The sequence below is a fragment of the Camelina sativa genome, chromosome 14 (assembly GCF_030686135.1).
Source record: "Camelina sativa cultivar CO46 ecotype springtype chromosome 14, ASM3068613v1".
Classification (NCBI taxonomy): Eukaryota; Viridiplantae; Streptophyta; class Magnoliopsida; order Brassicales; family Brassicaceae; genus Camelina; species Camelina sativa.
In genome coordinates, this window is record NC_141893.1 from 15,356,409 (window position 1) to 15,382,078 (window position 25,670).

Here is a 25,670-nt window from a genome sequence, read left to right on the forward strand (position 1 = left end):
AAGTGCACACAAATATTGAGAACGTTATGTTCTTTGTCTGAACTTAATACGCAAATTTTACTCCTTTTTCTTGGTTAGAAAAAAGATGTTTTTGCGTGAATCTAATCGGTTTTATAAAGTTTATTTCTTGGTATTGTAAATTTGTAATGCTCTTTAGAGCTGAAACGATGTCATATTAGGATGGTATTTTATTATATATAGATCAGACTCTGGATTCAGTAAGTATCTCATGTTTAGTGAAATCTTGAGATCTAAGAGATGATGAAATAATGCGTTCGAGGTGAATGTTTTTACTCTCTGATTATGGGCTTTTTGTGTATTTTTCTGATGGACCTTACCGATATTTCTCTTGGGTTCATGAACCATAGCTGTTAACTTTTAAAATAATATAAGACATCGTTGAAGGTGGATTCTGAACAATGTCAAAGTTTTATTACTAAAATTAGAATATGGTTTTTTAAAATATTCTCATTGATTGGTTGCTCTGTTGCTTTCAGAATCTCTCATTTACAACATTTATGTTATATATATATATATATATACTCGTTTTGTAAATTAAAAAAGAGTCACGTACTATTGATTGTTTTATAAGCAACATTTTTTTCCAGGAAATATATAAAATCATCTAATAACAAAACTTTTGTTTGTTATACTTTATTTCTTTTGTATATTTCATAAAATAAAAAAAAGTGAAAAAGACATGATAGTCGAAGTGATTCACACGAATCGAACTATAATAATCTATACTCTTTATTTTATCCTCATTCTATCATCTTTTTTGTTTTTCGTTTTATCCTTTGGGTTCATGTTATTTTCATATGTATATTCCACAAAAAAAAAAAAAACGTATATTCTGTTATTTTTACCAAATAAATAAGGGTTTTAATTTTATTTTTTTAACCTACTCATTAACATAAGTTAGGCATATATTATACTTAAAAAAAAAAAATTACCCTAAAGTTTGGCATATAAATAAAAAAGATGAAACCTATGAATTAAATTACCTAACTATATATATATATATATACACACTTTAAATTTAACAATTTGTTTGTTTTTTTTTCTTATTTTCGTGTAACAGCTGTATATTTATATTATTTTAGTGTGTATGCCCAGAGATGGAGTGTTTTTGTGTTGTTGTTTCTTCTCTATCGTAACAACATCGTCCGTTCACATTGATTAAAGCTTTCTTCATCATCATCTTCAACGTCTTCTTCTTCTTCTTTCATTGATGCTACTTCCCATTTACCCCTTTCTCTCTGCTTTTTCCCCTCTCTCTCTCTCTCACTCTCACTCTCACAGTTTTCTCCTTCTCCCTTTGCGTGACATTTCTTCAATTTCAGATTCCCTTCCTTTTATAATCTGAGATTCTTCATCGGTTCTATGGATCTTAATTTGACTTCGATTTGAATCCCAGTTTCGTTATCCCTCGATCGGGTTTTTTTTTTGGATCGTCCCCAATCTAGGTATTGGCCTTTCTCTGTCTATCTGTTTCTTTTCAAATCTGCATTTTTTTTTTTTTTTTTGAGATTTTTGAGATTTGGGTTCGTCTCTGGTGTAATCTGTTTATCGTATCTCTAATTCAGATAACTAAGATTCGATTTTTAAGGTATCGAGATTGAGAATATTTATGAATTGAACTCTGGATTTGGTTGGATTGAGAAAGTTTTTTTTTTGAGATTGGTGAATGATGATCTCTTTGTTGTCAATTTGGGATTTTGGTGTGTAGGTTTGTAGACGATGAGATAGTGTTAGGAAAGACCCAGAATTTTTGTTATTGTCTGCAATGTCGACGACGTCTTTGCAAACGATTGGTGCTATTAAGTCATATCATCACCAAGCTCAGCATTTGGTTAAGAACTATCTACTAGCTGATCCCTTTATTCCTTACACTTCTGTTCTCACCGGCATTTTCCTTTGCAAAGTGGTAAAGTTCTCTTCTTTTTATCTACTTATGGATTCTATAGATCTGAGGAGATGCGAGATCCATGCAGTGATTGATTGATAATTGTATGTTATTTTGTGTTTTGCAGGTGTATGATCTTTGTCATTTTATCAGCAACTCACATTCTAAGACTTTTATCATCCTCACTAAAATCCAAAGAATCGAATGGAATAACCGGTTTGTGTGTTTTTGATGATTGTTTTTTACTCTTTTTTTTAAGTGTTGTTGTGTGTGGTTGTTTAGGTTTTTTTTGAAAATCGTTTGTTCTTGTTTGGCAGGGGTATCTCAACAGTTCATGCTATATTTATCTCGGCTCTGTCCCTGTATTTTGTGTTTTGGTCCGACCTCTTTTCCGATAGGTGGCATAATGATCTTGTTGTTTTCCGGAGCTCACGGCTTTCCTCTCTTGGTTTAGGGGTATGCACTAATTTAAATGGATCCAAAAGCTGATGTAGAGTCTATGTGAGAAGAAATTTTAACATTTTATTACATTAATGGTTTTTTTTTGCAGATATCTATTGGTTACTTCATTGCTGATCTTGGGATGATCTTCTGGAAGTATCCTTCTTTGGGTGGGATCGAGTATGTAAGTCACTTTTCTTGACCAAACACTTGACTTTCATCAAGTGATTTCTCTCCAAAGATATTCAAAGTCCTCCCAAATATTCGGCTTGTTGATGTTTCACTTTCGTTTTATCAACTTGTACACCTCTGCATTGCTCAATGGTATCAATGTGTAAAGATTGCTAACACGCTTGAAACTAAGACGGAGATTGGCATATTGATTTCAGATTGTGCATCACTCGTTATCGGGGGTAGCAGTCGCCTACTCTTTGTTTTCTGGGGAAGGACAGTTGTATACCTACATGGTCCTCATCTCAGAGATTACAACACCAGAGATCAACTTGAGATGGTACTTCCCTATTTTTCCATATACCATACAAGATGTATCACATTATCAATTTCTCTTCTGACAAAAAAAGTGGATTGTCTCGGGGGTCTTATGAAGGTACCTGGACACCGCTGGTATGAAGAAGTCATTGGCATATGTTGTTAATGGCGTTTTCATCTTCTTGGCCTGGCTGGTACGTTGTTAATGGCGTTTTCATAATGATTTTAAAACCCTAATCAACATTCGATTCATTTTGATGCTAGGCATTTATGTCTCTACATATGACTCAAATACTTTCATGTCAGGTTGCTAGAATCCTACTGTTCATATACATGTTTTATCATGTCTATCTCCACTACAACCAGGTAAAACTCATGATCCCCTTCTCCTTACTATCCAGCGGTTTTATTGTTGTGTTGATACCCTATGTCTTCAAAAACTTCCTCATGAAGTCAATACATCACAATGCTTCAAATTTCTGGATGTGCTTTTTTTTGGTTTATGTGATTGGGAATTACTTTGTTTTGTGGTAGGTCATGAGGATGCACATCTTCGGTTACGTTTTGGTATTCGGGGTACCAGCTGCGCTTGGTGTCATGAACTTGGTATGGTTCGGGAAGATTGTGAGAGGGGTAAAGAAAACATTAGCTAAGAGATGTGAATGTTGAGGATTGGTGAGTCTTCCTCTTCCTCACAATGTTGTTTCATCAGATCATCATCTTCTCTTCTTCGTCCCTCTGACATATGTCTGTCTCTCTAGTGTAAGTAGTTTTTGTCTGATGGAGAAAGAAAAAGGAAAAAAAAACCAAAAATGATACGATCCTCTGACTCTGTAAATGATCAAAAATTCAAGCCTCTCTTTACGTTTTTCAGTATACAATGTAATTCTGTTTTCATTCTTATAGTTTTTTTTTGGTTCTTAGGGTTTTAATTTAATTACATGTAGAGTGAAAACTAGAGGAAGAAAACATTTGGTAATTTTTACTATATTTGGTTCAATTTTCTCAGTAACAAAAACTATGAATGTATTAAAACAACAAATTTGTATTTGTTGTTTAGGTTATAGATGACAAATTTGTATAGATGACAAAAGATTTAAAGTTTAGGTTAGGATATAACAGTAAAATAGATAATAGCGTAGAGTTGGGTGGAACTCTAACACGTATTTAAAACCCCGCTCGTGAAGGCCATTATGTGGACTAGTTGTTGTGGTTATCGGTGGTGGCTCATAGGCCCAATCAACGAACACAATTGCACAATATGAATACTGCACTGTCACATAAACTGCGTATTCGTTTGTGTCGACATCATTGAGTTCTCTTTTTATAATAATTAGAATGTACGGATACAAACAACGGTATGTGACTGATTGTGTATTTTTTTTTAGTCCTGTTTACTTTATTTTCTGTTGTTTCTGTAAGACAAAAAAATAATGTTTTGTTTTTAATTTTTGTGAAAAATGAATAGTATTCTCTTATTAAGAAAAAGAAATGTCAAAACCATGCGTTTTACCGGTTTTGAATCTCGGCGGTGATAGAATCCACATTAATGTAATTGTTATCATTAGTACTAAATCACGACTAAACTGTCAGACCAAGTTTATAATCGATGTAAGCACATACATTAACCATACAATCTAAAAATTGTTTTGTCTGTATATCAGTCTAAGTAAACCATTTTTAATCACACGAATAGATTTTTCTATACGTATTTGATTTTCAGGTACAATTTGGTGTGTCATAAGTTAACATAGCGCACCAGTCTCTATCTAAAATGTTTTTATTTTATTTTTATTATTATTATTGTCATTATTTCAACACAGCTCACTTTCTCTGTAGAAAAGCTGCATCTGAAGGGGGGTGTGTGGGGGAGAAAAAGAGAGGCACTTTTGGCCATAGAGTACAACACTATACCACATTACATACTTCACTTTTCTTTTTCTTTTCTCTTTCTTATAAACATTTTATAATTTTATATCATATTATATTGCTTACCAAATTGGCCCATTGTGATTTATTGTTGTGACCCCCATGGGTTCCTCTTATTTCCCCTTTTTCACTAGCAAATAAAATATCGAACTATCGTGTTCATAAGATGGACCTTACGTGTGTTTATAGGATCTGCGCATTGACTATATATCTATATGAAGCATGGGTTATTCAAGTTCAACTTAGACAGAATAGTTTCCACTTTTCTTAACTACATTCTTAGAGCATATACACAATCTCTCGCCCATAAATTTAAATCTTTCAAATGAGAGACTATCTCATTTTTTTTTGAGAGACTCGTTTAATTAAAAAATATTATTTATTTTTTTGTTAATACTTTTTGTAAGTGAGAGACTTTGGTGGAGAGACTCACCATTGCAAATGCTCTTAGAGAGATTGAAATCTAATTAAAGGAAAATTGAAACGTGGCTTAAGTAATTCTACCTTAACCCCACTATGGTAGGATTGTTGACTATAGCTAGGGTTAACGTACGTGGGTTGTGTCTAACCCATTGTTCCATTATGCTATGGGACGGTTTCTCAATTTATTATGGTGTTTGCAAAAATGTAGGTCTAGTGAAATGAGTTAACCGCGAAGTGTACCGGTTTATAGTGTAATGAGATCACATACCATATACCAACTGTGAAATAATTAGTATGTATATTGGACAGGATGGTCCTAACCTTAGGTTTGTATCTTAACTACACTCTACACTTTGATTAACGATCATAAATCTTAGAAGCTAAAAAAGAATTAGAAGGATTTTTGTTTTTTTTGTCACTAAGCTTTTTGATGCATTGAAGAGAGAAGAATGAGAAGGGAACCAATAATACTCAATAGAATGGCCTCCACACTCTTCCCCTTCCTTTGACTGCTCTCTCTGCCCCCTTTGACCACTTTCTCTCTCACTTAAATGCTTCCCTACGCTCCTCTCTCCTACTCGTTCATCTCACGCTCCCCATCCAAAAGTTTCATAGCTTCTTCTTATTTAATTGCATGATTAGGTCCATGATTAGCTATCTACGTCGTCCTTCCAAGTCTTTTTTGGTTACACCAATGTAATTGAGTAGCATTACACTTACGTGTATACGTTAAGGCTCCATATTTTTGAACTTTAGTCACAAACTGTCTAAGTATCGTCAAGGATCTCTCTAATACGAATAGATCATGTATTTTGTATAGAATCATACATATATGTCAAGAAAGCATACATACATGTAACGTAAGTTAACTTGATAATTAGTAACAAAAGCTACGGTTTTGACCTATTACTAGCGAAGCACCTTAATTTGGTGTATTTATTGTATAGGAACATGCATACATAATCAAAATCGAAACATATAGTTTCCTTGTGGTATGAAGTCCACAGTTTAATTACCATGTACATAAGTATCACATTTCGATTTTGCATGGAATCAACAAATTTCACTTACTTAAAAAACATTTGATAGTGAAAAAACAATATTAAGACTTCAAATATCAATTTATGTACTCCGGTCATCACTCTCCACGATTTAATCACTTCCCTAATCAAATTAACTACATAACAATTATTCAAGTTATATATTATGGTGGACCTCCTTGATGTTGATTATTATGGCGAGCAGATGAAGATGATGAAGAAGAAGCTAAGGCAAAAATGGAGCTCGCTAGCTTATTAATGGCTTCCACTAATCCATCCATGCCTTCTCTGTTCATCTCAACACTAGATTCTTCCATCTTTAGTCTCCTCTCTTGTACACTCATCACTTCCTTATGTCTCCGATCTTGTCTCTCCTCACTCTCCCTAATCGCGTTTGCAATCACAGTCACACTTCTTGATAACGCAGCTGCCACTGTCGTCTCTTCTTCATCTCTCTTACTGCGTCTAGCCTCCTCCGCTTCTACACCGCCACCACTAGGACCGGCGGTTGTGGTCGGCATTGTTCTCCTTCTCTTCGCCGGAGATGTGTCTGAATACTCACTTGTATCAGAATCTGAGCTACTACTATCCTTCTTCAACAAAGTTTATTAAACATAACCCGAAACCAATTACTTGTTAATACCAATTAAAGATAACGTTATCTATATATATATAACTAAAATAATCCAACTTAATATCAAGACACAACTAATGTATGGTTTTTTTTTTGTTCTTAATTAAGAGTTGTAGCAAATAAAAGAATAACATTAGCTTTTATACATCAAAAAGTTGCATTAAAATTGTAAATTATTTTCAGGTTTAATCAGCCTAATTATTGACATAAATTACAATGTGGGTTTTTCTTTTAATGTCAGATTTTTTTTTTTAGTATTCTCAAATAATGAAAACTAAACTTAAGAGCAAATGCTAGAAGTTAAGAAGAGAGAGAAAGAAGGTACCTACTGTGGGCAGTATTGGCTGAGCATGAAAAGAAGGCGGTGGAGGCGGTGGCAGAAGTAGTGGTCGTGGTAACGGCTGCAGCGGCGGTGGTTGAGACGGTGGCGGAGGAAGGGATACTATAACAGCAGCAGGAGGAGGAGGAGGCTGATGAATGATTTGATGTACTTTTGGAACAACAAATCCTAAACCTTGTTGTTGTAACACTTTTTGTAACTGTCCACCGCCCGAACCGTTTCCACTTCCAATAGCGGCAGCAACAGCAGCGGTCACGGCGGTTGCTGCGGTGGAAGAAGGCAGCGTTTTGTTCTCAACCACTTCGAACAAAGCTTGGTATGTCTGAGGCAACATATTACTCGGCAAGTTTCTCTCTTTCCTCTCACTTTTCTCCATCTTCCAGTACGACGGCGTATCCCCAGCAGAGGCGGCGGCAGCAGCAGCTGAAGATGAAGACGACTCAGCGGCGGTAAAAGACGATTCTACCCTTCGTCTCTCGTACTCTCTAACCTTTTTGTAGTCTCTCATGAGATTATCCCATTTGTCATTGCACTGATTCTGACTCCTCATACAGCCTTTTCTCCAACAGTAGTCTTCTATCCACTTCCACCGTAGCTCAGCTGGTTTATTACTACTACGGCTGTCTTGTTGCTGCTCCGGCGGTGGAAGGCCAATGGACCGTCGCATCCGCCTCTCGTCATCCATCTTCTTGGCTTCAATGAGGACCATGGTCTCGTTTAGAGTCCAATTACCTTTTCTGTACTCTCTCATCATAACCAACCCACCACTTTGGTCAGCCATGTTTTTTTTTTTCTTGAAATAATCTTGAAAAAATCAAGAACTAGAGAGAGATTAGTGTAGAGAGAGATTAGTGTAGAGAGAGAGAGGCTTTTGGTAGGTGTTGGAGAAAGGGGAGAAGAAAGGGATTGTCTTGAGGTGGGGATAGGTGTAGTGTGTGTTTAAGTTTTGGGGATAGTTTGATTTATTTTCTTTTATGTTTTTCATGTGGGTGTGTGATTGAGAAGACTGGTCAAAATCTTTTTGTTGTAGTACTAAGATTGTCACCAAGTGCAATAAAAAGGACAAGTATTGCAAAATTGGGAGCCAAGTGAAAAGAAAAACAAAGTAGTGTTGTAACCCATTCATTCATTAATTGTTTTTTTTTTCTTTTGGCAACATTCATTCATTAATTTATTAAATTGACCCTTTTCTCTTCTTTTTTTTTTTATTTGTTTTGTTTTTTGGTTTTAATATATATCAAAACTTCATTCATTCATGTCTCTCTTTATTTCTTTGGGGACAGGAAATCTTAGGTGTATCTAGCATTTCTAATTATGTACACAATTTCAAATAGGTGGAGTAAATGGGTCAATGTTTCATAAAATCTACTTCCCTGTTTTTTTTCATAAATATTTTAATGGTAAAAACTGTGTTTTTCATAATCGCAGTAAAAATGTGTAGTATGTTTAGTAAATTAAAATAGATAAGAACATCTATCGGTCGATTTTTTTTTTCTTGTTGTTAGGTTTTCAAATCACCATTGGTACATAATTAGATACTATAAATTGTATGTATTGAAAGATGAGTAGACCAAGCTAGACGTATATATACGACAAAATGTCAAGAAACCACAAATGAGAACAATGCGATTCGATATTTTTAATTAGTTTAGGACCACAAATATTTCATAAACGGTCTCATTCAACAAGGCAAATGCATGAGTGATGTATCTGTTTTCAAACTTATAAGAAATTGGTAGATTTTGGAGGCATCCTATGTAGATCTCGTTTCCATTTTAATAAAACAAATACAGTGATAATATATACATGACTTTTTTTTTCAAACTTCGAAAAGCTATTGGCTTTGTGTATGATTGCTTCTCATACTTTCTTTTACAAAGAAAATGGATTGATTTGCGATTCTCTAACTCATGTGCACGAGCTATAAGTAGAATAATTACTTTCTTTTAATGTATCTGCCTTTGAACCTTATTTCTGCGCATGCATGTATGTTAATTTGTGTAGAATACGTCAGTGCTTGATTTCCTTACGTACATAATTATATTTAGAAATCATATGTATAAAAGATTTGGAGTAAAACATGGATTAGGATTCTTATTATTGGTTCCTTAACAAAATATGTATAGAAATATATATTCACAGATTTTTAAAAGGACACAACTTTTTATCCTTTAAAATTTTGAAAGCATATTTGTAATGATTAAATTCTCATTTCTATCATATAATGGTAATTAGAAGACCTTAAATAATATTTCAACTAATGTTCATATATAAATTTGGTCTTCATGATTAAATTCTCGTTTTCATGAAGATTAGTCTTCTATATAAGTTATCTAATAACAAAAAATGCGATATTTAGAAACATATAAAAGTAAATATTCATGGATAGCTAAAGTATTCTTAATGTATGTAACTAGTAAATAGATATGAATTAGAACACATAAATATAATATTGAAATTTCATTATTTTCCAAAGTAGTTAGATGTCGCAGTATTTAAAAACTCAAAAAAGTATCATTTTCGTAAAAGTACTTTCTCAGCAACAGAAATAGATAAATTAGTATATACATAATAATTTGCGTACACTACGTAAGTTGCATTGCATGGCGAGAGGTATTATTGCATCCCATATGGAAAATACAAACAGTTCATCATTGTCTGCAAAATGATACATACACAATCAAGCTCCCACGTTACAAATCTACGATGCAGAGATATTATTAGTCTTTCAATAAAAGGTTCAAAACAAATGATTTCTTAGGAAATATAATGTATACGAAATTATTTGAAATGTAACATTTGGAATCCATCTATTTTAGATGATCTATGCTAAAATCAGAAGTTTAATTCTCTCTCTCTCTCTCTCTATATATATATATATATATACCGAAAAAGGTGTGTATCGAATAAAACTAGCAGATCGTTTATTTCGATGAAGACTTTGAAATACAAATCAATTAGGATAATAAAACCACTTTTCTAATGAGGCCATGGACGAGCCATTTTTTACATGTAATTAACATCTGAAGTATTTTTTAGATAACTATTGTTGCAACTCTACTTACAAACATCATGTATAGTTTGAAACACAAAATTCAAAAATATTAAATTTTAAATAGTTTAAAAGATTTTCATGAGAATGTGTGTGTGTATGGTTTAAGAAGATACTTAAACGGTTAAACCTATATCGATATTTATAACTTATAAGAATGATGTGATTCAAAGTAACAATGATAATTGATAGACCTGTAAAACAAATAAATAAATGAAAGTGGAATGAACTTAAACAAGTAAAGGATCTATCGAAACTTGCATGGAGGGAGTGGACTTAATCATATGTATTTCTGCATGCATGGATCGTGTATGCTTTTTGTAAAGATCATATCTCTTAACCCTTCAAATTCTATTTACTTAAAATAAAATAAAAATCAAATCTAGCATGAAAAGCATACATGAATCAATTACAAGACCGACGTTACAACCTTAACAATCATTAAAATGCAAAGTCTCTGTTTCTCTCTCCTCGTATTTGTAGTATTTGTTTCATGGTTGACATGCATGCCACTATAATTAGTCACGTCAAAACAATGAAACCCTAGTAAAAGTGTATCCTTTAAAAAAATTAAAATGAATACCTTTTGTCATGATATGATCAAGCTATTGATATATATATCTATATATATATATATATTTGGAACAAATCAAGCTATTGATATTTCTGTTCATTAAAATAGGACTTTGAAATATGAAATTGAAATTTGGCTATATGCAAGGAATTGGTGGTTTCAATAGTCACGACTCACGAACCTAATTAGCATGCTTAAATCAAATATAGGAAAAAAAGATGGCTAGCTACACCAAATATCACTGAATATATGGTTACATATACTAAGTATACTATTATACCTTTAATTACACAAAAAATATGTATTACATGGTCACATGCATTAACTATATGATGTCATGTGTTCAACACCATAGACATACATTTTTGGTATACCGGTTGATTAAATCGGCAAACACCGATGTTGACTCCGGCATTGACCAATTTTTAGTTTTTTTGTATTTTTATATTTTTGTATGTACTATATTATAACCAAAAACAATAAATTATTGTATTGAATCATTTATGGTTTTGTATAATTAAAAAAATATTTATATTCAGTCTAAACATTTTGTATATATCTTTAATGTTTCATTTCTTATAATACTTAATTATTTTCAATTTCAAAGCTAAACTAATAGTAAAATAATAATCATTAATAATTATTTTGAAAATATGAAAATTTAATTTAAAACTGGAAAATCCTATTATAATAGATTAGTAAGGGAACTGCTTAGTTTTACATTGTCAATTAAAAACATTATCTTAGTATTTAATCTATTTATTTAAATAGAAAAATGTTATGTTATTTAATGTTTTTCAACCATAAAATATCAAGAAAATCAAACTCAATGACTTTAGTTAGAAAATAATACTATGCAAAGTATTGAATATAGACTCTTTAGTCTAAATTTGCATGGTAAAAGTTATAGAAAATTTTACATACTCGTTATTTCAAAGTTTACATACTCGTAATAACATGTAAATGACACAAAAACAACTCACAATATTTATTTTTAATATATAGAAGATCCAAAAAATTTATGTTAGCAAAACTAATATATATATATATATATATATATCTAAAAATAGTTATTAATGATTTTATCTATATAATAGTTTAACTTTGAAATTAAAAGTTAACTAATTATAAGAATGAATACATTAAAGATATATACAAAATATTTAGATATTGAATATAATTGTTTATTATTATTATTATAAAAACCATAAACGATTTAATATAGAAATTTATTATTTTTGATTTTTAATAGTAAAAAGAAAATTAGAATACTTTTTTGATCAATATTGGTCAACGCCGGAGTCAATATCAGTCTTCGCCGGAATTAATGGACCGGTGTACCAGAATTATATGTTTATGGTGTTGACCACATGATGTTATATAGTTTATGCATGTGACCATGTAATACATCTACTTTGTGTAGTTGAAGATACAATAGTATAGTTGGCATATGTGACCATGCATTCTCCTAGAGTTCGTGTAGCTCACTATCTTTTTTCCTCAAATATATATACAGTAGCTTGATCATATCATGACAAAAAAAAAGTATTTGTTTTAATATAATACTCCCTCTGTCTCACATAGATTGATGTTTTAGAGAATATTTTTTGTCTTTAAACAATTGATTTTCTAGATTAAAAAACTAAAATGATTTTTTTACTTTTTATTTTATTCCAAGTGGCATAATATTTAGTGGGTTATGTTTTCTCTTTCTACCATAAAATAATTATAAATTAGTTTAAAAATAAAAAGCTTAACTTTTTCTTAATATGTGTGAAACTATTGAAACATCAATCTATGTGAGACAGAAGGAGTATATGAAAGTGCAACAGAGCTCTGAAGGTAACAGGAAGCTGTGAAGTGTCTCAGAGGTCTGATATGATGATGTGGCATGGCGTGCTGATGTGGAGAAATATTGTGGAACGCGGTGACAAGGTGCGTGAGAAGGAAGGAAGAAGAGATCAAGATATACTCAAAGATATTGAGAATATATTTGATAAGAAAAGATAAGGAAGGATATATTCTTAGAGATAAGGAATATTTCCTTTTAGTTAGGATACACAAAGATCTAGGTTAGAGATCGTTTGTGGGGTTATAAGTAGACGAGGGCTAGCCGCAAAAAGAGCTAGCACTCGTGGGATAAAAGTTGTGAGATTTGTAAACCTTCAAGCAAACACAAAAAGCTTTGAAGGTGAGTGTGTTTTAACTCTTTTAGATCTACACAAGGTGTTGTGTTAGATAGATAGGAGAGTGAGCTTAGTTTCAAGTCTTGTAAGAAACGAAAGTTTTTATAAGATTGATTAAAGCGTTTGCTTGGCGCGTTCCAAGTGTTTTATTGTGTGTGTTGTGTTCTCTATACCTTTACAATTGGTATCAGAGCAAACACCTGATAAAAATTTCTGGTATCTTTTTCAACAGGTGAGATCTTGCGACTAGGGTATGGAGAAATCACTGGAGGTTGTTGCGTTACAAGGACCATTGAAACTGGATCCAGAATGCTTTGGTTACTGGAAAGTCTCAATCAAGCAAGTCATCTCAAGCATTGACATGAAAGCTTGGTTTGCAGTGGAGGACGGCTGGTCTCATCCAACTGAGAAGAATGAAGAAGGCGAACTGGTGCAGAAACACAGAAAGAAATGGACAGCTGGAGAAAAGGCTGACTCCAAACACAACTCGTTGGAGCTGTTGGTCATCTTCAAATCTCTGCCAAGAGACATCTTTAACCAAGTTTATGGTTGTGTGTCAGCTAAGGAGGCGTGGGACATTCTGGTCGTCACGTTTGAAGGCACATGCCGAGTTAGGCGCACAAGGTTGGACAATCTTGCATCTGACTTTGAGAACTTGCAAATGACTGAAACCGAATATGTGGCAGATTATAGTAGCCGGTTGAGTGGTATTGCTCAAGAATCTGTTGTTTTGGGCAAACGATACAAGGACAAGAAGCTGGTCAAAAAATTCCTCAGAAGTCTACCTGACAAGTTTCAACCGCACAAATCTGCTATTGATGTGTCTCTGAACTCTAATGAGCTCAAGTACAATCAAGTCGTTGGGATGATGCAGGCGTTTGAGATGCAAGTAAAGAAGAAAGAGAAGATGAATGCTAAGTCATTTGCTCTTAAAGCTATAGAGGAACAAAGGCTTGCTGAATCTCAGGAGCTTGAAGACGAAGAAAAGGTGGGTCTGTTGGTTAAGAAGTACTTTCGCAAGATGGAGAGAGGTCAGCGAAAGGGAACTACGTCTCTCAAAATGCTGATTCTGAAAAGGGGTTCAGGAAAAGTGATAAGCCGGAGCGTCAATGTGCTGAGTGTGAAGGGTATGGACATTACAAGGCTGAGTGTCCAAATTACAAACGTAAGAACTCTTTGCAGTGCTATGGGTGCAAGGGCTTTGGTCATACCAAGACTGATTGTCCCTCACTAGGTAATAATCAGAATTCCTACATCACATGGAGTGAAAGTGATTCTGATGAAGAAGACAACAAAGGTGAAATTCTGAACAACTTTGTGGCTCTGCTGGGAGTCATCGAGGAAGATGAAGGAGACGAAGCTTTGTTGTTAGAAGAGGACTTTGACAAGAAGATTGAATTTGACTCAAATGGAGAGGAGGCTGGCTTGTCAATGAAAGATCAGATAGGGCTTCTTATTCAGACTGTTGTGGAAAAGACCCGAGATAACAGTGAGCTGTCTGCCGAGAGAGATACTCTTCAGATGAACATTGCAATGTTGTCTAAGGAACTGAGTGAAGAAAAAGCCAAGTCTCTGCGTCTTGAGAAGCAACTGGAGGAACAACTGAAGAACATCAGGATGTTGAGTAATGGAACTAAAGATCTGGACATCTTACTCAGTACTGGACAATCAAGCACTGCAAAGTGGGGTTTGGGGTATCAAGGAATCAACTCTGACAAGTCCACGCAATTTGTTAAAGGGCAGCACACTGAGCCAAAACTCAAAGAACAACTTGTTGCATCAATCGCTCAACATAATCAGTTTCCTAAGGTGAATTCGCATCACAGGCGGATGATTATGCAGCGTGGGTTGTTTGGAAGACAGCCATATGGTTCACATAATTACCAACAGCCTGCTCATCGCTCTGTTAGTCTCAGCAGGAGAAGAGGATGCTGGTATTATGGTCATCTAAACCACTATAAGGCCCAGTGCTACAAGTTTTAGAATCGTGTGACAAATCTAGTGCAGAATGGTGGTTTCTATCTAGCTGTTAGAAGAGTTAGTCAAGGGTATGTCAAAAAAGATGATCTCTACTATCATGTTGCATACACAACGGATAGAACTGAAGTTCATCAGGCTAAATGGTACTTTGACAGCAGATGCTCTAGACATATGATAGGTGCTCTTGACAATTTGTCTCATATAGAAGATGTTGCTGGTGGAAGAGTCACGTTTGGAGATGGAGGAAAGGGCACAATCCGAGAAAAAGGTGGAACAAGTGGTGACACTCAACCACATCTGAAGGATGTGTTCTTGGTGGATGGATTGAAGGCCAATCTGATCAGTGTCAGCCAGTTGGGTGATAAATGCTTGGATGTTACTTTTACCAAGAAGGATTGCAAAGCCGTTGATCAACAGGGGTCTGTCAAACTCAGAGGAAGACGATCTGGGAATAATTGTTATATGTGGAAATCTGAAATGCAATGTTTCAATGCAACTGCTGAGTTAGACACAAAGTTGTGGCATCAGAAACTTGGTCATTTGAATGTTCGCACAATGTTGAAATTGGCAAACCAAGAAGTTGTACGCGGACTGCCCAAGCTGAAGGGTGACCCACACTTCGTATGTGGTCCATGCAACAAGGACAAGCAGATCAAAGCATCTCATGGGTCTGTAATAGACATTCGCACAAGCCATCCTCTACAGCTGGTTCACATAGATCTGATGGAGCCTATACAAGTTCAGAGTATATCTGGCCGACGATTCATCTTTGTGATGGTGGATGACTACACTCGCTACACCTGGGTAAGGTTTCTTCGTGATAAATCTGATACTCTTGAGTGCTTTCGTATTCTTGCCTTGTAGATTAAAAGTGAGAAATGCTCAATTGAAACCATTCGAAGCGATCATGGTGGTGAGTTTCAAAACGACAAGTTTGAACAATTATGTGGGCATCAAGACATTACTCATCAATACTCTGCACCAACAACGCCGGAACAGAATGGTGTTGCTGAACGTAAGAACAGGACGCTGCAAGAGATGGCACGAGCTATGCTGCATGGAAATCAGGTTCCTCATCGGTTCTGGGATGAAGCTGTGAACAAAGCCTGTTATATCATCAATCGTGTGCATGTTCGCCCAGGGACCAGTAAGACTCCCTATGAGCTTTGGAAAGGGAAGTCTCCAACCGTGCACTATTTCCATGTGTTTGGATGCCTCTGATGTAGTGCAATTTGCATGTTTTGTTTCTTCTATTGAGCCCAAAAATCACAAGGAGGTGCTTCGTGATGAGTTCTAGGTTGCTGCTATGCAAGATGAGTTGGAACAATTTGAACGTAGTGATATTTGGGAACACACTCAGTGACCTGTTGACGTCAATGTAGTAGGAACAAAGTGGATATTCAAGAATAAAAGTGATGATGGTGGTTGTATTGTGAGGAACAAAGCAAGGTTGGTAGCTCAAGGTTATTCTCAAATTGAGGGAATTGACTTTGATGAAACCTTTGCTCCGGTGGCAAGGTTGGAATCAATCAGGTTTATGTTTGGTATGGCATGTGCTCTTAAGTTTACCTTGCATCACATGGATGTTAAAAGTGCCTTCCTAAATGGAATACTGCAAGAGGAGGTTTATGTTGAGCAACCAAAAGGCTTTGAGAACTCAAAGCATCCTGAGCATGTTTATCGACTGAAGAAAGTCCTGTATGGTCTAAAGCAGGCATCACGAGCATGGTATGAGAGGCTGACTAAGTTTCTAATGGATCAGGGATACAGTGAAGGGAGTGTTGACAAAACGTTATTTGTTCTTAACAGCAACAACGACCTGATGTTTGTTTAGATCTATGTGGATGAGATTGATTTTGGTTCCACTTGTCAACCTCTCGTAAAACAGTTTGTGGAGAGCATGTCTCAGGAGTTTGAGATGAGTATGGTGGGAGAGCTAAGGTACTCTTTGGGACTGCAAGTTGAACAATCGGCTGATGGGATCTTTGTATCTCAAAGTACTTATGCTAAGGAGCTTGTACAACGCTTTGGATTGGGAAAGAGTAAAGAAGCAAAGATTCCTATGGGCGCAAATGACAAACTCTCCAAGGAAGAAGAAGGGGAGGATGTAGATGAGAGACTATACATAGGAATGATTGGAAGTCTACTGTATTTGACTGCTAGTCGTCCAGACATATATCTGACAGTAGGGATCTGTGCACGCTATCAATTCAAGCCCAAGATGTCATACTTACTAGCTGTAAAGAAGATCATCAAGTACATCAAAGGGACATTGGACTTTGGTATTTACTATACCAAGGATACCAACACCAGTCTGAGTGGGTATTGTGATGCTGATTGGGCATCGCAGCACAAGTGGAGGATGCTTCTCCATGGGCAACAACCTGATATCATGGCACAACAAGAAACAAAACAGTGTCTCTCTATCAACTGCTGAGGCTGAGTACATTGCGTTAGGAAGCTGTTGCACACAACTCCTTTGGATGCGGCAAATGGCTTCTGATTATGGTATGAATTCTAATACTCTTTTAATTCATTGTGATAATTTGATTGCAATAAATATTTCAAAGAATCTTGTTCAGCATTCACGAACCAAACATATTGATATTAGACACCACTTTGTTCGTGAACTAGTTGAGGCGAAACTGATCGAGATTGACCATGTGAGCACTGATTTGCAGTTAGATGATTTGTTTACCAAGCCTCTGGACTTCAACAGATTTGTAAATCTAGGAAGTCTATTGGTGTTTGTGAATTCTAACATGTTTTGCCTAAGTTGTGTTGATCAGAGACAGGAACGTGCGCTAGGACAGATCATGGAAATCCTAGAATATATAGAAGATAAGCACTTTGAAAGCAATTGTGGGAAATAGCTGTCTGTCATGCCGGTCTATCCATCCTGTCAAATGTTGTCATGTTTTAAGGAGGTCAAAGAGCTGTGAAGAGACATGTACATATATTCTCAAAAATAAAACTCTGGTTGGATGACAAGTCTGATATCAGTGATTGACAATCTCTCGTGATGTCACTGATGTTCATGTAGGTGAAACAGCTAACAGAAGGCTGAGAAACATATATATCAAATATATATATATATATATATATATATATATGTGCTCTTCAAAGAGAGAATCTCCACCTGCGTTAACATTTTGGGTTGGATTGCAGACTAAAGACATGCCAGTGTGAAAGACTACCCACATGCATCAAGTCTCTGAACTTCAACAATTCAAGAGGTTGTGATAGCTCCTGGCAAAGGTTCTGAACAAGTGGTTGACACAGCAAAGATATGTTTAGTGTTTTTTAAAAGCAAAAAAAAAAAAAAAACTTGGTTATGCTCACGTGTGTTTTTTCTCGATATGGGTGCCTTTATGTTCATCGTTAGTGGATGTGTGTATCAGATGTTTTTTGGTTCATGAACAGATTCAGTTTCCCTTAAAGGGGTGAAGGATGTGATTTATTAGGATCCTGTGATAAATGCAATTGAGATTAAAAAAGGGAAAAAGATTCGATGTACCATAACAGATTTATTGAGTGTTTTCAGGGTTGAGATGGTTGGTGGGCCGAGGCTTTGCAGCCCAATAGGTTTCACGAGGGTGTATAAAAGGAGTGGCTAGGGTTTTGAGTTTTTCTCATCATCCTTGCAATTTCAGATCTTTGTCGATTAAGCTTCTAATCTCTTTTCTCCTCTGATTTTGTACTCTAACTCTTGATCACCATGAAATCTGTGTTTAGCGGCTTTCACTATGATTCTAGTTCGGATGAGGAGCTTCACACCCCTCCGTCAACCCTACCGCCGCTGTCTCCTTATGTTTCGATTGATCCTACCACGGCGATGTCGTCTATGAACCTCGAGACAAATCACCTACAGAAACTCCGGTGCCAGAGGATCCTTTGCCCAGGCAGGCTGCTGTCGAGGTGGATCACGACACATGCAACTCTTCATCTTCTCTACCAAGGAAGGTGCGATCTCGTTATCCGGTGGTTGGTCTCACCGGTGATGTCCCTGTGCCTACTTTGTCGAATCAGGGAATCTCGTCCTGGCTGCGCAAGCGACAATCAACAGCTGATGCCGACAGCCGCGACCCCAAGCGTCCGTATCTTGCCAAGGACAAGGGTGTTTCCACGTCTCGCGGTGCTCCTTTAAAGTAGTTTGACTCAAAACGATTCATATCCTCTGATGCTGCTCGAAGGTATGGTTTCTTTGCTTCTCGAACCCTTGCCGCTGAAGTTTGCTACTCTCTGGGAGTAGATGATCCAGCTAGGGAGCTGTTTGATCAAACTGGTCTGTTGAAAACCGTTACTCAAATCGGGTCTTATGATACTGATGTTGTCTATGAGTTCTGGGTAAATCTTCCAGCAGTAAAGGTTGAAGGGGACTCGGTTGATGTGCTTGTCAGAGATTGGGTGTATGAGTTTTCCCCAAGCCGCATCAATGCCTTGTTCGGTCTTCAGTCGGTTGATGTGCGCGAACAAAGACTGCAGACAACTGCGATTTTGGAAGAGGATCTCGCTCTCTTTCTATCTGGTGGCAAAGTGAAGACCTGCAAGCAGCTGGTGCCAATGGCAATAGAGGACCCGGTGATCAAGGATTTGCATAAGATATGCTGCAGCAACTGGTCTCTCACGGTGAATACCGGGTACATTTCAACAAACAGAGCCATGGTGATCTACATGATCATGCATCGCATTCCGTTTGACTTTGGGAGAATGATCTACGATCAGATCATACAGTTGGGTTTGCAAGCTCAGTCAGGATTCCGTCTACCGTTTCCCAGTCTTATCTATCAGCTCCTGGAAGCACAGCGACATGTTCCGTCTCTTCAGTCGCAGGACACGAAGAAGACCAAGGGGAAGAAGACAGCTTCACGTCCTGTGGAGTCAGTTCTACACAGTGGTTCGTCTACAGAGCGCAAAGCCATCTGATTGGCCATCAAAATTCTGCAAGATGCTTTGGAAGCTGGTAAGTAGTCCCTTCTCTGTGTGCACTCTTATGCTGTTATTAATATTTTTCACTAAATTGTGCCAACCAAGCAGGGGGAGATGAGTCTGATTCAGATGCTTGAGGGGGAGTTTGAGCTGAGGGGAGCTGTTTGAGCTGTTTTTATCTGCTGCCTCCTGTAGTTTTATTTTTTTTCGGACTTGTAGTTTAATTTTTCTTTTCAGACTTTTGTCCTGACTTTAGTTTGGAATTTGAGACGTGTTTTGGATCGTTTTAACTGTCTGGTGCCTTTGAGAGATGTGATGCGCTGTTGGTACAGTTGTGTCTGCTTTTGGTTGTTTTTGTTTGTTTGTGTTTTGACAGGTTAAATGCAATGGATGCTTGTTTGACAAGTTCAGTCAAAAAGGGGGAGATAGAAAGTGCAACAGAGCTCTGAAGGTAACAGGAAGCTGTGAAGTGTCTCAGAGGTCTGATATGATGACGTGGCATGGCGTGCTGATGTGGAGACATATTGTGGAACGCGGTGACAAGGTGCGTGAGAAGGAAGGAAGAAGAGATCAAGATATACTCGAAGATATTGAGAGTATATTTGATAAGAAGAGATAAGGAATGATATTTTCTTAGAGATAAAGAATATTTCCTTTTAGTTAGGATACACAAAGATCTAGGTTAGAGATCGTTTGTGGGGTTATAAGTAGACGAGGGCTAGCCGCAAAAAGAGCTAGCACTCGTGGGATAAAAGTTGTGAGATTTGTAAACCTTCAAGCAAACACAAAAAGTTTTGAAGGTGAGTGTGTTTTAACTCTTTTAGATCTACACAGGATGTTGTGTTAGATAGATAGGAGAGTAAACTTAGTTTCAAGCGTTATAAGAAACGAAAATTTTTATAAGATTGATTAAAGCGTTTGCTTAGTGTGTTCCAAGTGTTTTATTATGTGTGCTGTGCTTTCTATATCTTTACAGTATATAGTAATTATACACAATATTTTACTTGAATAATAATATGAATTTTGGTTTTGAATGGTACAAATTAAGTATACATAGTTGATATATAACTAACAGTTGTAGAAGAGTTTCTTTTTTTTGTTTATATACTATAAAGGAATTTTCCTAAGTGTTTAACTGATCGAAATGATATTTTTGTGTATAAATATTGTAGTTAATAGAAACTAATTACTTTGCATGTTTTTCTTTTCTTATATATCTACAAAGAAAATGGAAATCGTGAGTAAACGTATGTTTCATATACTTTAGACGAACTGCAAAATTCAATTTTGGACTTCCACTCAATAATCTTTCATAACTGATAACGAATTTGCAAAATATATTATATGGGAAATTTGCCTATTTCTTAGATTTTTTGGAGGATTTGAGGATATGATTTATTTGAAAATGTAATATTTGATGTTCTGAAAATTTAAAACAAAAGTTGACTAAAAAATGAAAAATTATGTATGTATTAATTCTTCTTATTATTTTTCTATGATAATTGTACACAATAAAAATTAGTTTATAAAAATTTTACTTTAATTAAAAGTAAATTATAATAGTTTTTGAATTTAAAATCTTAATCTTTTTAGCGAAATAAATAAGACTCAATATATTTCAATGAAGGGAAAAAAACATATATATGGAAACCAAAGATGAATAGAAAAAATTACACAATTGTATTATCACTTGCTCTAAACACCAAACACAAGCATCAATATATATCACTTTGAAATGTGGTGTCCATATAATGTTTTGTCATTTTGTTTGTTAGTTATCCACTGTGAATAAAATTAACAAAAAAATAGTAACTACTAAGTACTAACTATGATGGTGTTAAGTGTTACCTATATGATTTTAATGATGAATTTGATTTACATATTCATGGTTAAGCTGTTTAATACAAAGTTTTGAGGCGTGATCGCAATTTCTTTTGAGCATCATATCTTAATTTTGTTTTCTGAAGAAAAAAGAAAGAAAAAAAAGTCCATTTCGTCCTTTAAGACAGGACACTGAAAAGCCTGCGTCGCCACGTCAGCGTCTTCTTTTGTCAAGTAATTTAACCAGCTAGGACCCCCCCCCCCCCCCCAAGTATTCACTTTGACCAATCACTTTTGTAGATTTCGCAATGCATCTCTCTCTACAAAACACATTATTTTTGCAACAATGTAACGATTTTAGTTTTGGTTTGATTTTCACTTAGTTTTGTGAAAAGTGGCTTTTCTTATAGAAGAAATATGGATTTTTTTTAAAAAAAAACTGGATGTCGAAAAAAAGAAAAAAATTAAACTCTAAACAAATTTATAAACTCAGAGTTTTTTTTCTTTAACTGCAAAAAATTCAATGTTTGTAATAATTTAAGAAATCCACAGTTTAGAAGCATATTTGGGATCCATAAAAAAAGAATCTGGCGTGCAAGATAAGTAGAGTCAGAAAAATGTTTCCGATGATGGATTTTTGGTGAGTTGGATATGTATATAGGTAGTTCGTATGTTGGAAAGAAAACTTATTCATTCACGAAGAGTTTGGGGTTTAGTCTTTTCTTTTAACCTCTCGTTGTAGTTGTAAATTTCTAGGACAACCACATGCATGGTCATGGCTGCTCCAGATTAACAAAGAAAGATTATCTTTCCACATACTCAAATCAAAATATACAATATGACATTAGGACTAGCTAGTTGGAAATTCGAGATATCAAAAACCTAAATCGTAGGTTTAGGCTTCGTCAAGAAGTGATCCAAAACCAATATGATCGTTAGTAAGAGCAAACCCACTGCACATACTAATTTGAGTGTTTCTATCTTTTAATAATACCAAAGATAATACAAATTTCTTCGCATCCTTATTTTTTACTTTTGTCCTCCCATTAGTCATCCTTGGATATCTAATTTTTTTATTTAAAAAGTATTTAAAGTATATTTTATAATATTATAAATGTTGGTTATATAATTTATGCAATATTAGGAAAATAAAACTAGTAGTAGAATACATTTATTTAAAAAAACAAATATATTACATTAAAAAAATTTTAAAACATATATTACAATCCTAAAAAAACCACTAACTTAAAACTGAATATAATAATAAAAAAAACATAGAATGATAGAAACATATGAAAGCATTATGAATAACATAATTAGCATCGGTTTAATATTGAGTTGTGCTAGATAAAAAACCTGCAAATAAAACAGAACCAAAAATAAAACACAACCTGCAAATAAAACACAACCAAAAATTAAAACACAACCTATCCTGCAAATAAACAGCCACACAATACAAGTAATGGTTATGTGTCGTACGTTGTTTAAGATTATTCAGTTCTCATGTGCTTGTCCTGTTTTCGACTTGTATGCTTGTGTCTTGTTTTTGACTCACGATTAAACACAAACTTTGATTGAAAACGATACAAACTTTGATTAAAAACGATACATACATTGTTTTCGACTCATGATTAAACATTCACTAAACACAAACAATGATTAGAAACGATACACAAACTTTAACTAAACACACAAACACAAACTTTAACTAAACACAAAACACAAACTCGTTTAACTAAACACATAACACAAACTTTAACTAAACACAAAACAGAAACTCGTTTAACTAAACACATAACACAAACTTTAGCTTAACACAACCAACTATCCTAACATATCATCAATTAGCTTCTTTCTCAAATTGATTTCAGCCTCGGACTGATCAGTTTTGCTGACTAGACTCTCTAGAAGTCGTTGCTTGGAAATTCTTTCTCTCGCAGCTATTTCTTTCTCCCTGATCTCCCACGCCTTCTCTAACTTGGCTACTCAAGAGGTCTGTAAAGTTTAGAGAAAAGCTATATGAATTGCTAGAACCCATACCCTAAACTATATGAAAGATGGAGAGAAGAAGAATTGGTTTCGGTGGTTTGGGGATACAGAACAATTGAAGCTAAATAAATAGACTCGTTCGTAACCCATATGGTGAAGCGGTTAGGTGGAGTTTAAGTGTGTTTTGTGTTTAAGTTCAAGCAATCAATGACAACTACCAAAACTTGAGTAAGTGCTTAACTACCAAAACAACTCAAACTTGAGTAAGTGCTTAACAATCAATGACAACTACCAAAACAATAAGTGTCACAAATCAAACTATCACTGTCAAAATCAAACCAAGACTTCAAACAAGACTTAAAACATAACCATAACCCTAGATAAATCAAGACCTTTTTATTCTAGCAAGCAAAATAAATCAATCCACAACTGAATAAAAAACACACCTTTTTATTCGACTGATGGGCAAATTTAAACATCCCTGGAACATTTCTGTTGCACACAGCTTCTCGTGTGCAGATGCCAGAATATCTGCCAAAACAAGCACAAAACCCATGTCAACAGATTAGCTATATAGATTCACAGATTTATTAGAAGAAACAAGTTGTAGATAGTTGGATTTTTCCTTTGAACAATGCCATAGATAATTGACAGATAAACCCCAAAAAAAAAATAGCAAATCGAGTAATCAAAACATGTACTTGCCTTGTTCTTCTAACTACAAGCCAAAGAAATAAAAGGTAAAAAAAAGGCTTACTTGCTGGGTTCGAACATCAATTGCAGGTACTTGCCTTGTTCTTCTATCCGGAGTTCGAACATCAATTGTAGGTACTTGCCTTGTTCTGTAATACCTATCCCACTGCAGTATAAACATGTACCAGGTGAATATCTGTTTATAATGGTGTAGCACTTGTGATGTAACCGGAAATTTCATCAAGCAAGTAGATCAAATTGAAATCAAAGTTGCAAAAATCATCAACCCCAAAAGCTTAAAGAAGGTATATCACGATCACTAAACCACAAATTAAGAGGCTAATGCTAAGCAATCAAACAAAACAGATAGAGATAATTAAATCTTCATGTCATCTTAGAAAAGAGACATCGAGATCCATAGCTGATACAATATGTTCCGTGAAACCAAGAAGGAGAAATCTCAGCAAGAAGAAGACGACGACGAGTGATCAATTTTATCTCGAAACCGATCAGAAAGTCGATTGTTTTGTTTTCCACGATTTTGATAAATCGATTCATGTTTCTTCGTTGTTTTGGTTGTATCGAAAGAGAGAGAGGGTAGCAAATGAATAAAAGAGAAAGAAAAAAAAAACAAAATAAATCTTACCCACTAGATAAGTGACACGTCGCGGATCTGAGTATCTAAAAAAATGGTTGCAGAGACACAACTCTCTCATAATTCACAATTAAAACTTTATTTTTCATCCACTTAAATAATAAAAAAATAAAAGACATACTCATGGGTTGTGCAATAGGATTGCTCTAAGGATAAGAGGAAAGCAAGGTTTTCCTCGAAGTTGGGCAAATTTTCACTTATATAATAAGATTCCGACCAAACATAGATAACTATCTAAAAAAAGTGATTTAATGCTTTTATTATCTTGTTCCTCAAAGCAACTCTGGCAAAAAAAGATTATACTTCCTCCGTTTCAAAATATAACATGTTTTGAGTGAAACCACACAGATTAAGAAATAACCACTTTAAAAAAGTTCAATCAATCATAAATAAAACTGTATAAAATAAATAATATGAAAATATAAAAGTAATCTAAAAGTTACTTAAAAAGTTGAAAACATCTTATATTATGAAACAAAGAAAAATCTCTAAAACATTCTATACTATGGAAAGGGAAGGAGTATACTTGAAACATGTGCATTATCTAATAACCAAATGGCATGGTAGGTTAAACAGTTAGATTGCAATT

General features: G+C 35.0%; 3 protein-coding genes and 1 long non-coding RNA gene across 8 annotated transcripts; 2 read left to right on the forward strand and 2 right to left on the reverse strand.

The window, feature by feature from the left end:
• The first annotated feature begins 421 nt into the window (after positions 1-421).
• LOC104741741 (uncharacterized) lies at positions 422-3,836 on the forward strand. Its single transcript, XM_010462653.3, has 9 exons — positions 422-1,466; positions 1,730-1,927; positions 2,034-2,122; positions 2,224-2,362; positions 2,457-2,531; positions 2,737-2,858; positions 2,955-3,030; positions 3,143-3,202; positions 3,371-3,836. Exons 2-9 carry the CDS (start codon positions 1,787-1,789, stop codon positions 3,503-3,505), a joined length of 837 nt encoding a protein of 278 aa, XP_010460955.1. The 5' UTR covers positions 422-1,466; positions 1,730-1,786; the 3' UTR covers positions 3,506-3,836.
• Positions 3,837-6,229: 2,393 nt separating this feature from the next.
• Positions 6,230-8,197, reverse strand: LOC104741743 (uncharacterized). 5 transcript variants are annotated; one of them, XM_010462656.3, is made up of 2 exons: positions 7,192-8,197; positions 6,230-6,818 (listed from the first exon to the last, which is right to left on the reverse strand). In XM_010462656.3, exons 1-2 carry the CDS (start codon positions 7,981-7,983, stop codon positions 6,393-6,395), a joined length of 1,218 nt encoding a protein of 405 aa, XP_010460958.1. In that variant the 5' UTR covers positions 7,984-8,197; the 3' UTR covers positions 6,230-6,392. The 5 variants fall into 5 exon arrangements, with proteins under 5 accessions (XP_010460958.1, XP_087339584.1, XP_087339582.1 ...); XM_087483458.1 differs by having other exon boundaries at positions 7,188-8,156; XM_087483456.1 differs by having other exon boundaries at positions 6,230-6,778; positions 7,192-8,118.
• A 5,070-nt stretch (positions 8,198-13,267) lies between these two features.
• On the forward strand, positions 13,268-16,828 carry LOC147928250 (uncharacterized). Its single transcript, XM_087486073.1, has 5 exons — positions 13,268-14,002; positions 14,092-14,919; positions 15,022-15,798; positions 15,859-16,141; positions 16,380-16,828. The coding sequence occupies exons 1-5, from the start codon at positions 13,268-13,270 to the stop codon at positions 16,826-16,828; spliced, it is 3,072 nt and encodes a 1,023-aa protein (XP_087342199.1).
• A 6,485-nt stretch (positions 16,829-23,313) lies between these two features.
• Positions 23,314-25,009, reverse strand: LOC147928251 (uncharacterized). The gene is made up of 3 exons (XR_015581010.1): positions 24,491-25,009; positions 24,180-24,264; positions 23,314-23,739 (listed from the first exon to the last, which is right to left on the reverse strand). It is a non-coding gene; the product is annotated as an uncharacterized LOC147928251 (long non-coding RNA).
• Between the last annotated feature and the right edge of the window lie 661 nt (positions 25,010-25,670).

What these genes read in the sequence shown, in the direction of transcription:
- LOC104741741 (XM_010462653.3), top strand. Translation starts at nt 1,787, where the DNA reads ATGTCGACGACGTCTTTGCAAACGATTGGTGCTATTAAGTCATATCAT. An exon ending in CTTTGGGTGGGATCGAGTAT is followed by an intron (nt 2,532 to 2,736) that starts GTAAGTCACTTT and finishes TATTGATTTCAG; the next exon opens with ATTGTGCATCACTCGTTATC. An exon ending in CCAGAGATCAACTTGAGATG is followed by an intron (nt 2,859 to 2,954) that starts GTACTTCCCTAT and finishes GGTCTTATGAAG; the next exon opens with GTACCTGGACACCGCTGGTA.
- LOC104741743 (XM_010462655.3), bottom strand. Translation starts at nt 7,983, where the DNA reads ATGGCTGACCAAAGTGGTGGGTTGGTTATGATGAGAGAGTACAGAAAA. An exon ending in CTCAGCCAATACTGCCCACA is followed by an intron (nt 6,822 to 7,191) that starts GTAGGTACCTTC and finishes ACTTTGTTGAAG; the next exon opens with AAGGATAGTAGTAGCTCAGA.
- LOC147928250 (XM_087486073.1), top strand. Translation starts at nt 13,268, where the DNA reads ATGGAGAAATCACTGGAGGTTGTTGCGTTACAAGGACCATTGAAACTG. An exon ending in AACAGCCTGCTCATCGCTCT is followed by an intron (nt 14,920 to 15,021) that starts GTTAGTCTCAGC and finishes AATCTAGTGCAG; the next exon opens with AATGGTGGTTTCTATCTAGC. An exon ending in GCATGTTCGCCCAGGGACCA is followed by an intron (nt 16,142 to 16,379) that starts GTAAGACTCCCT and finishes TCAATGTAGTAG; the next exon opens with GAACAAAGTGGATATTCAAG.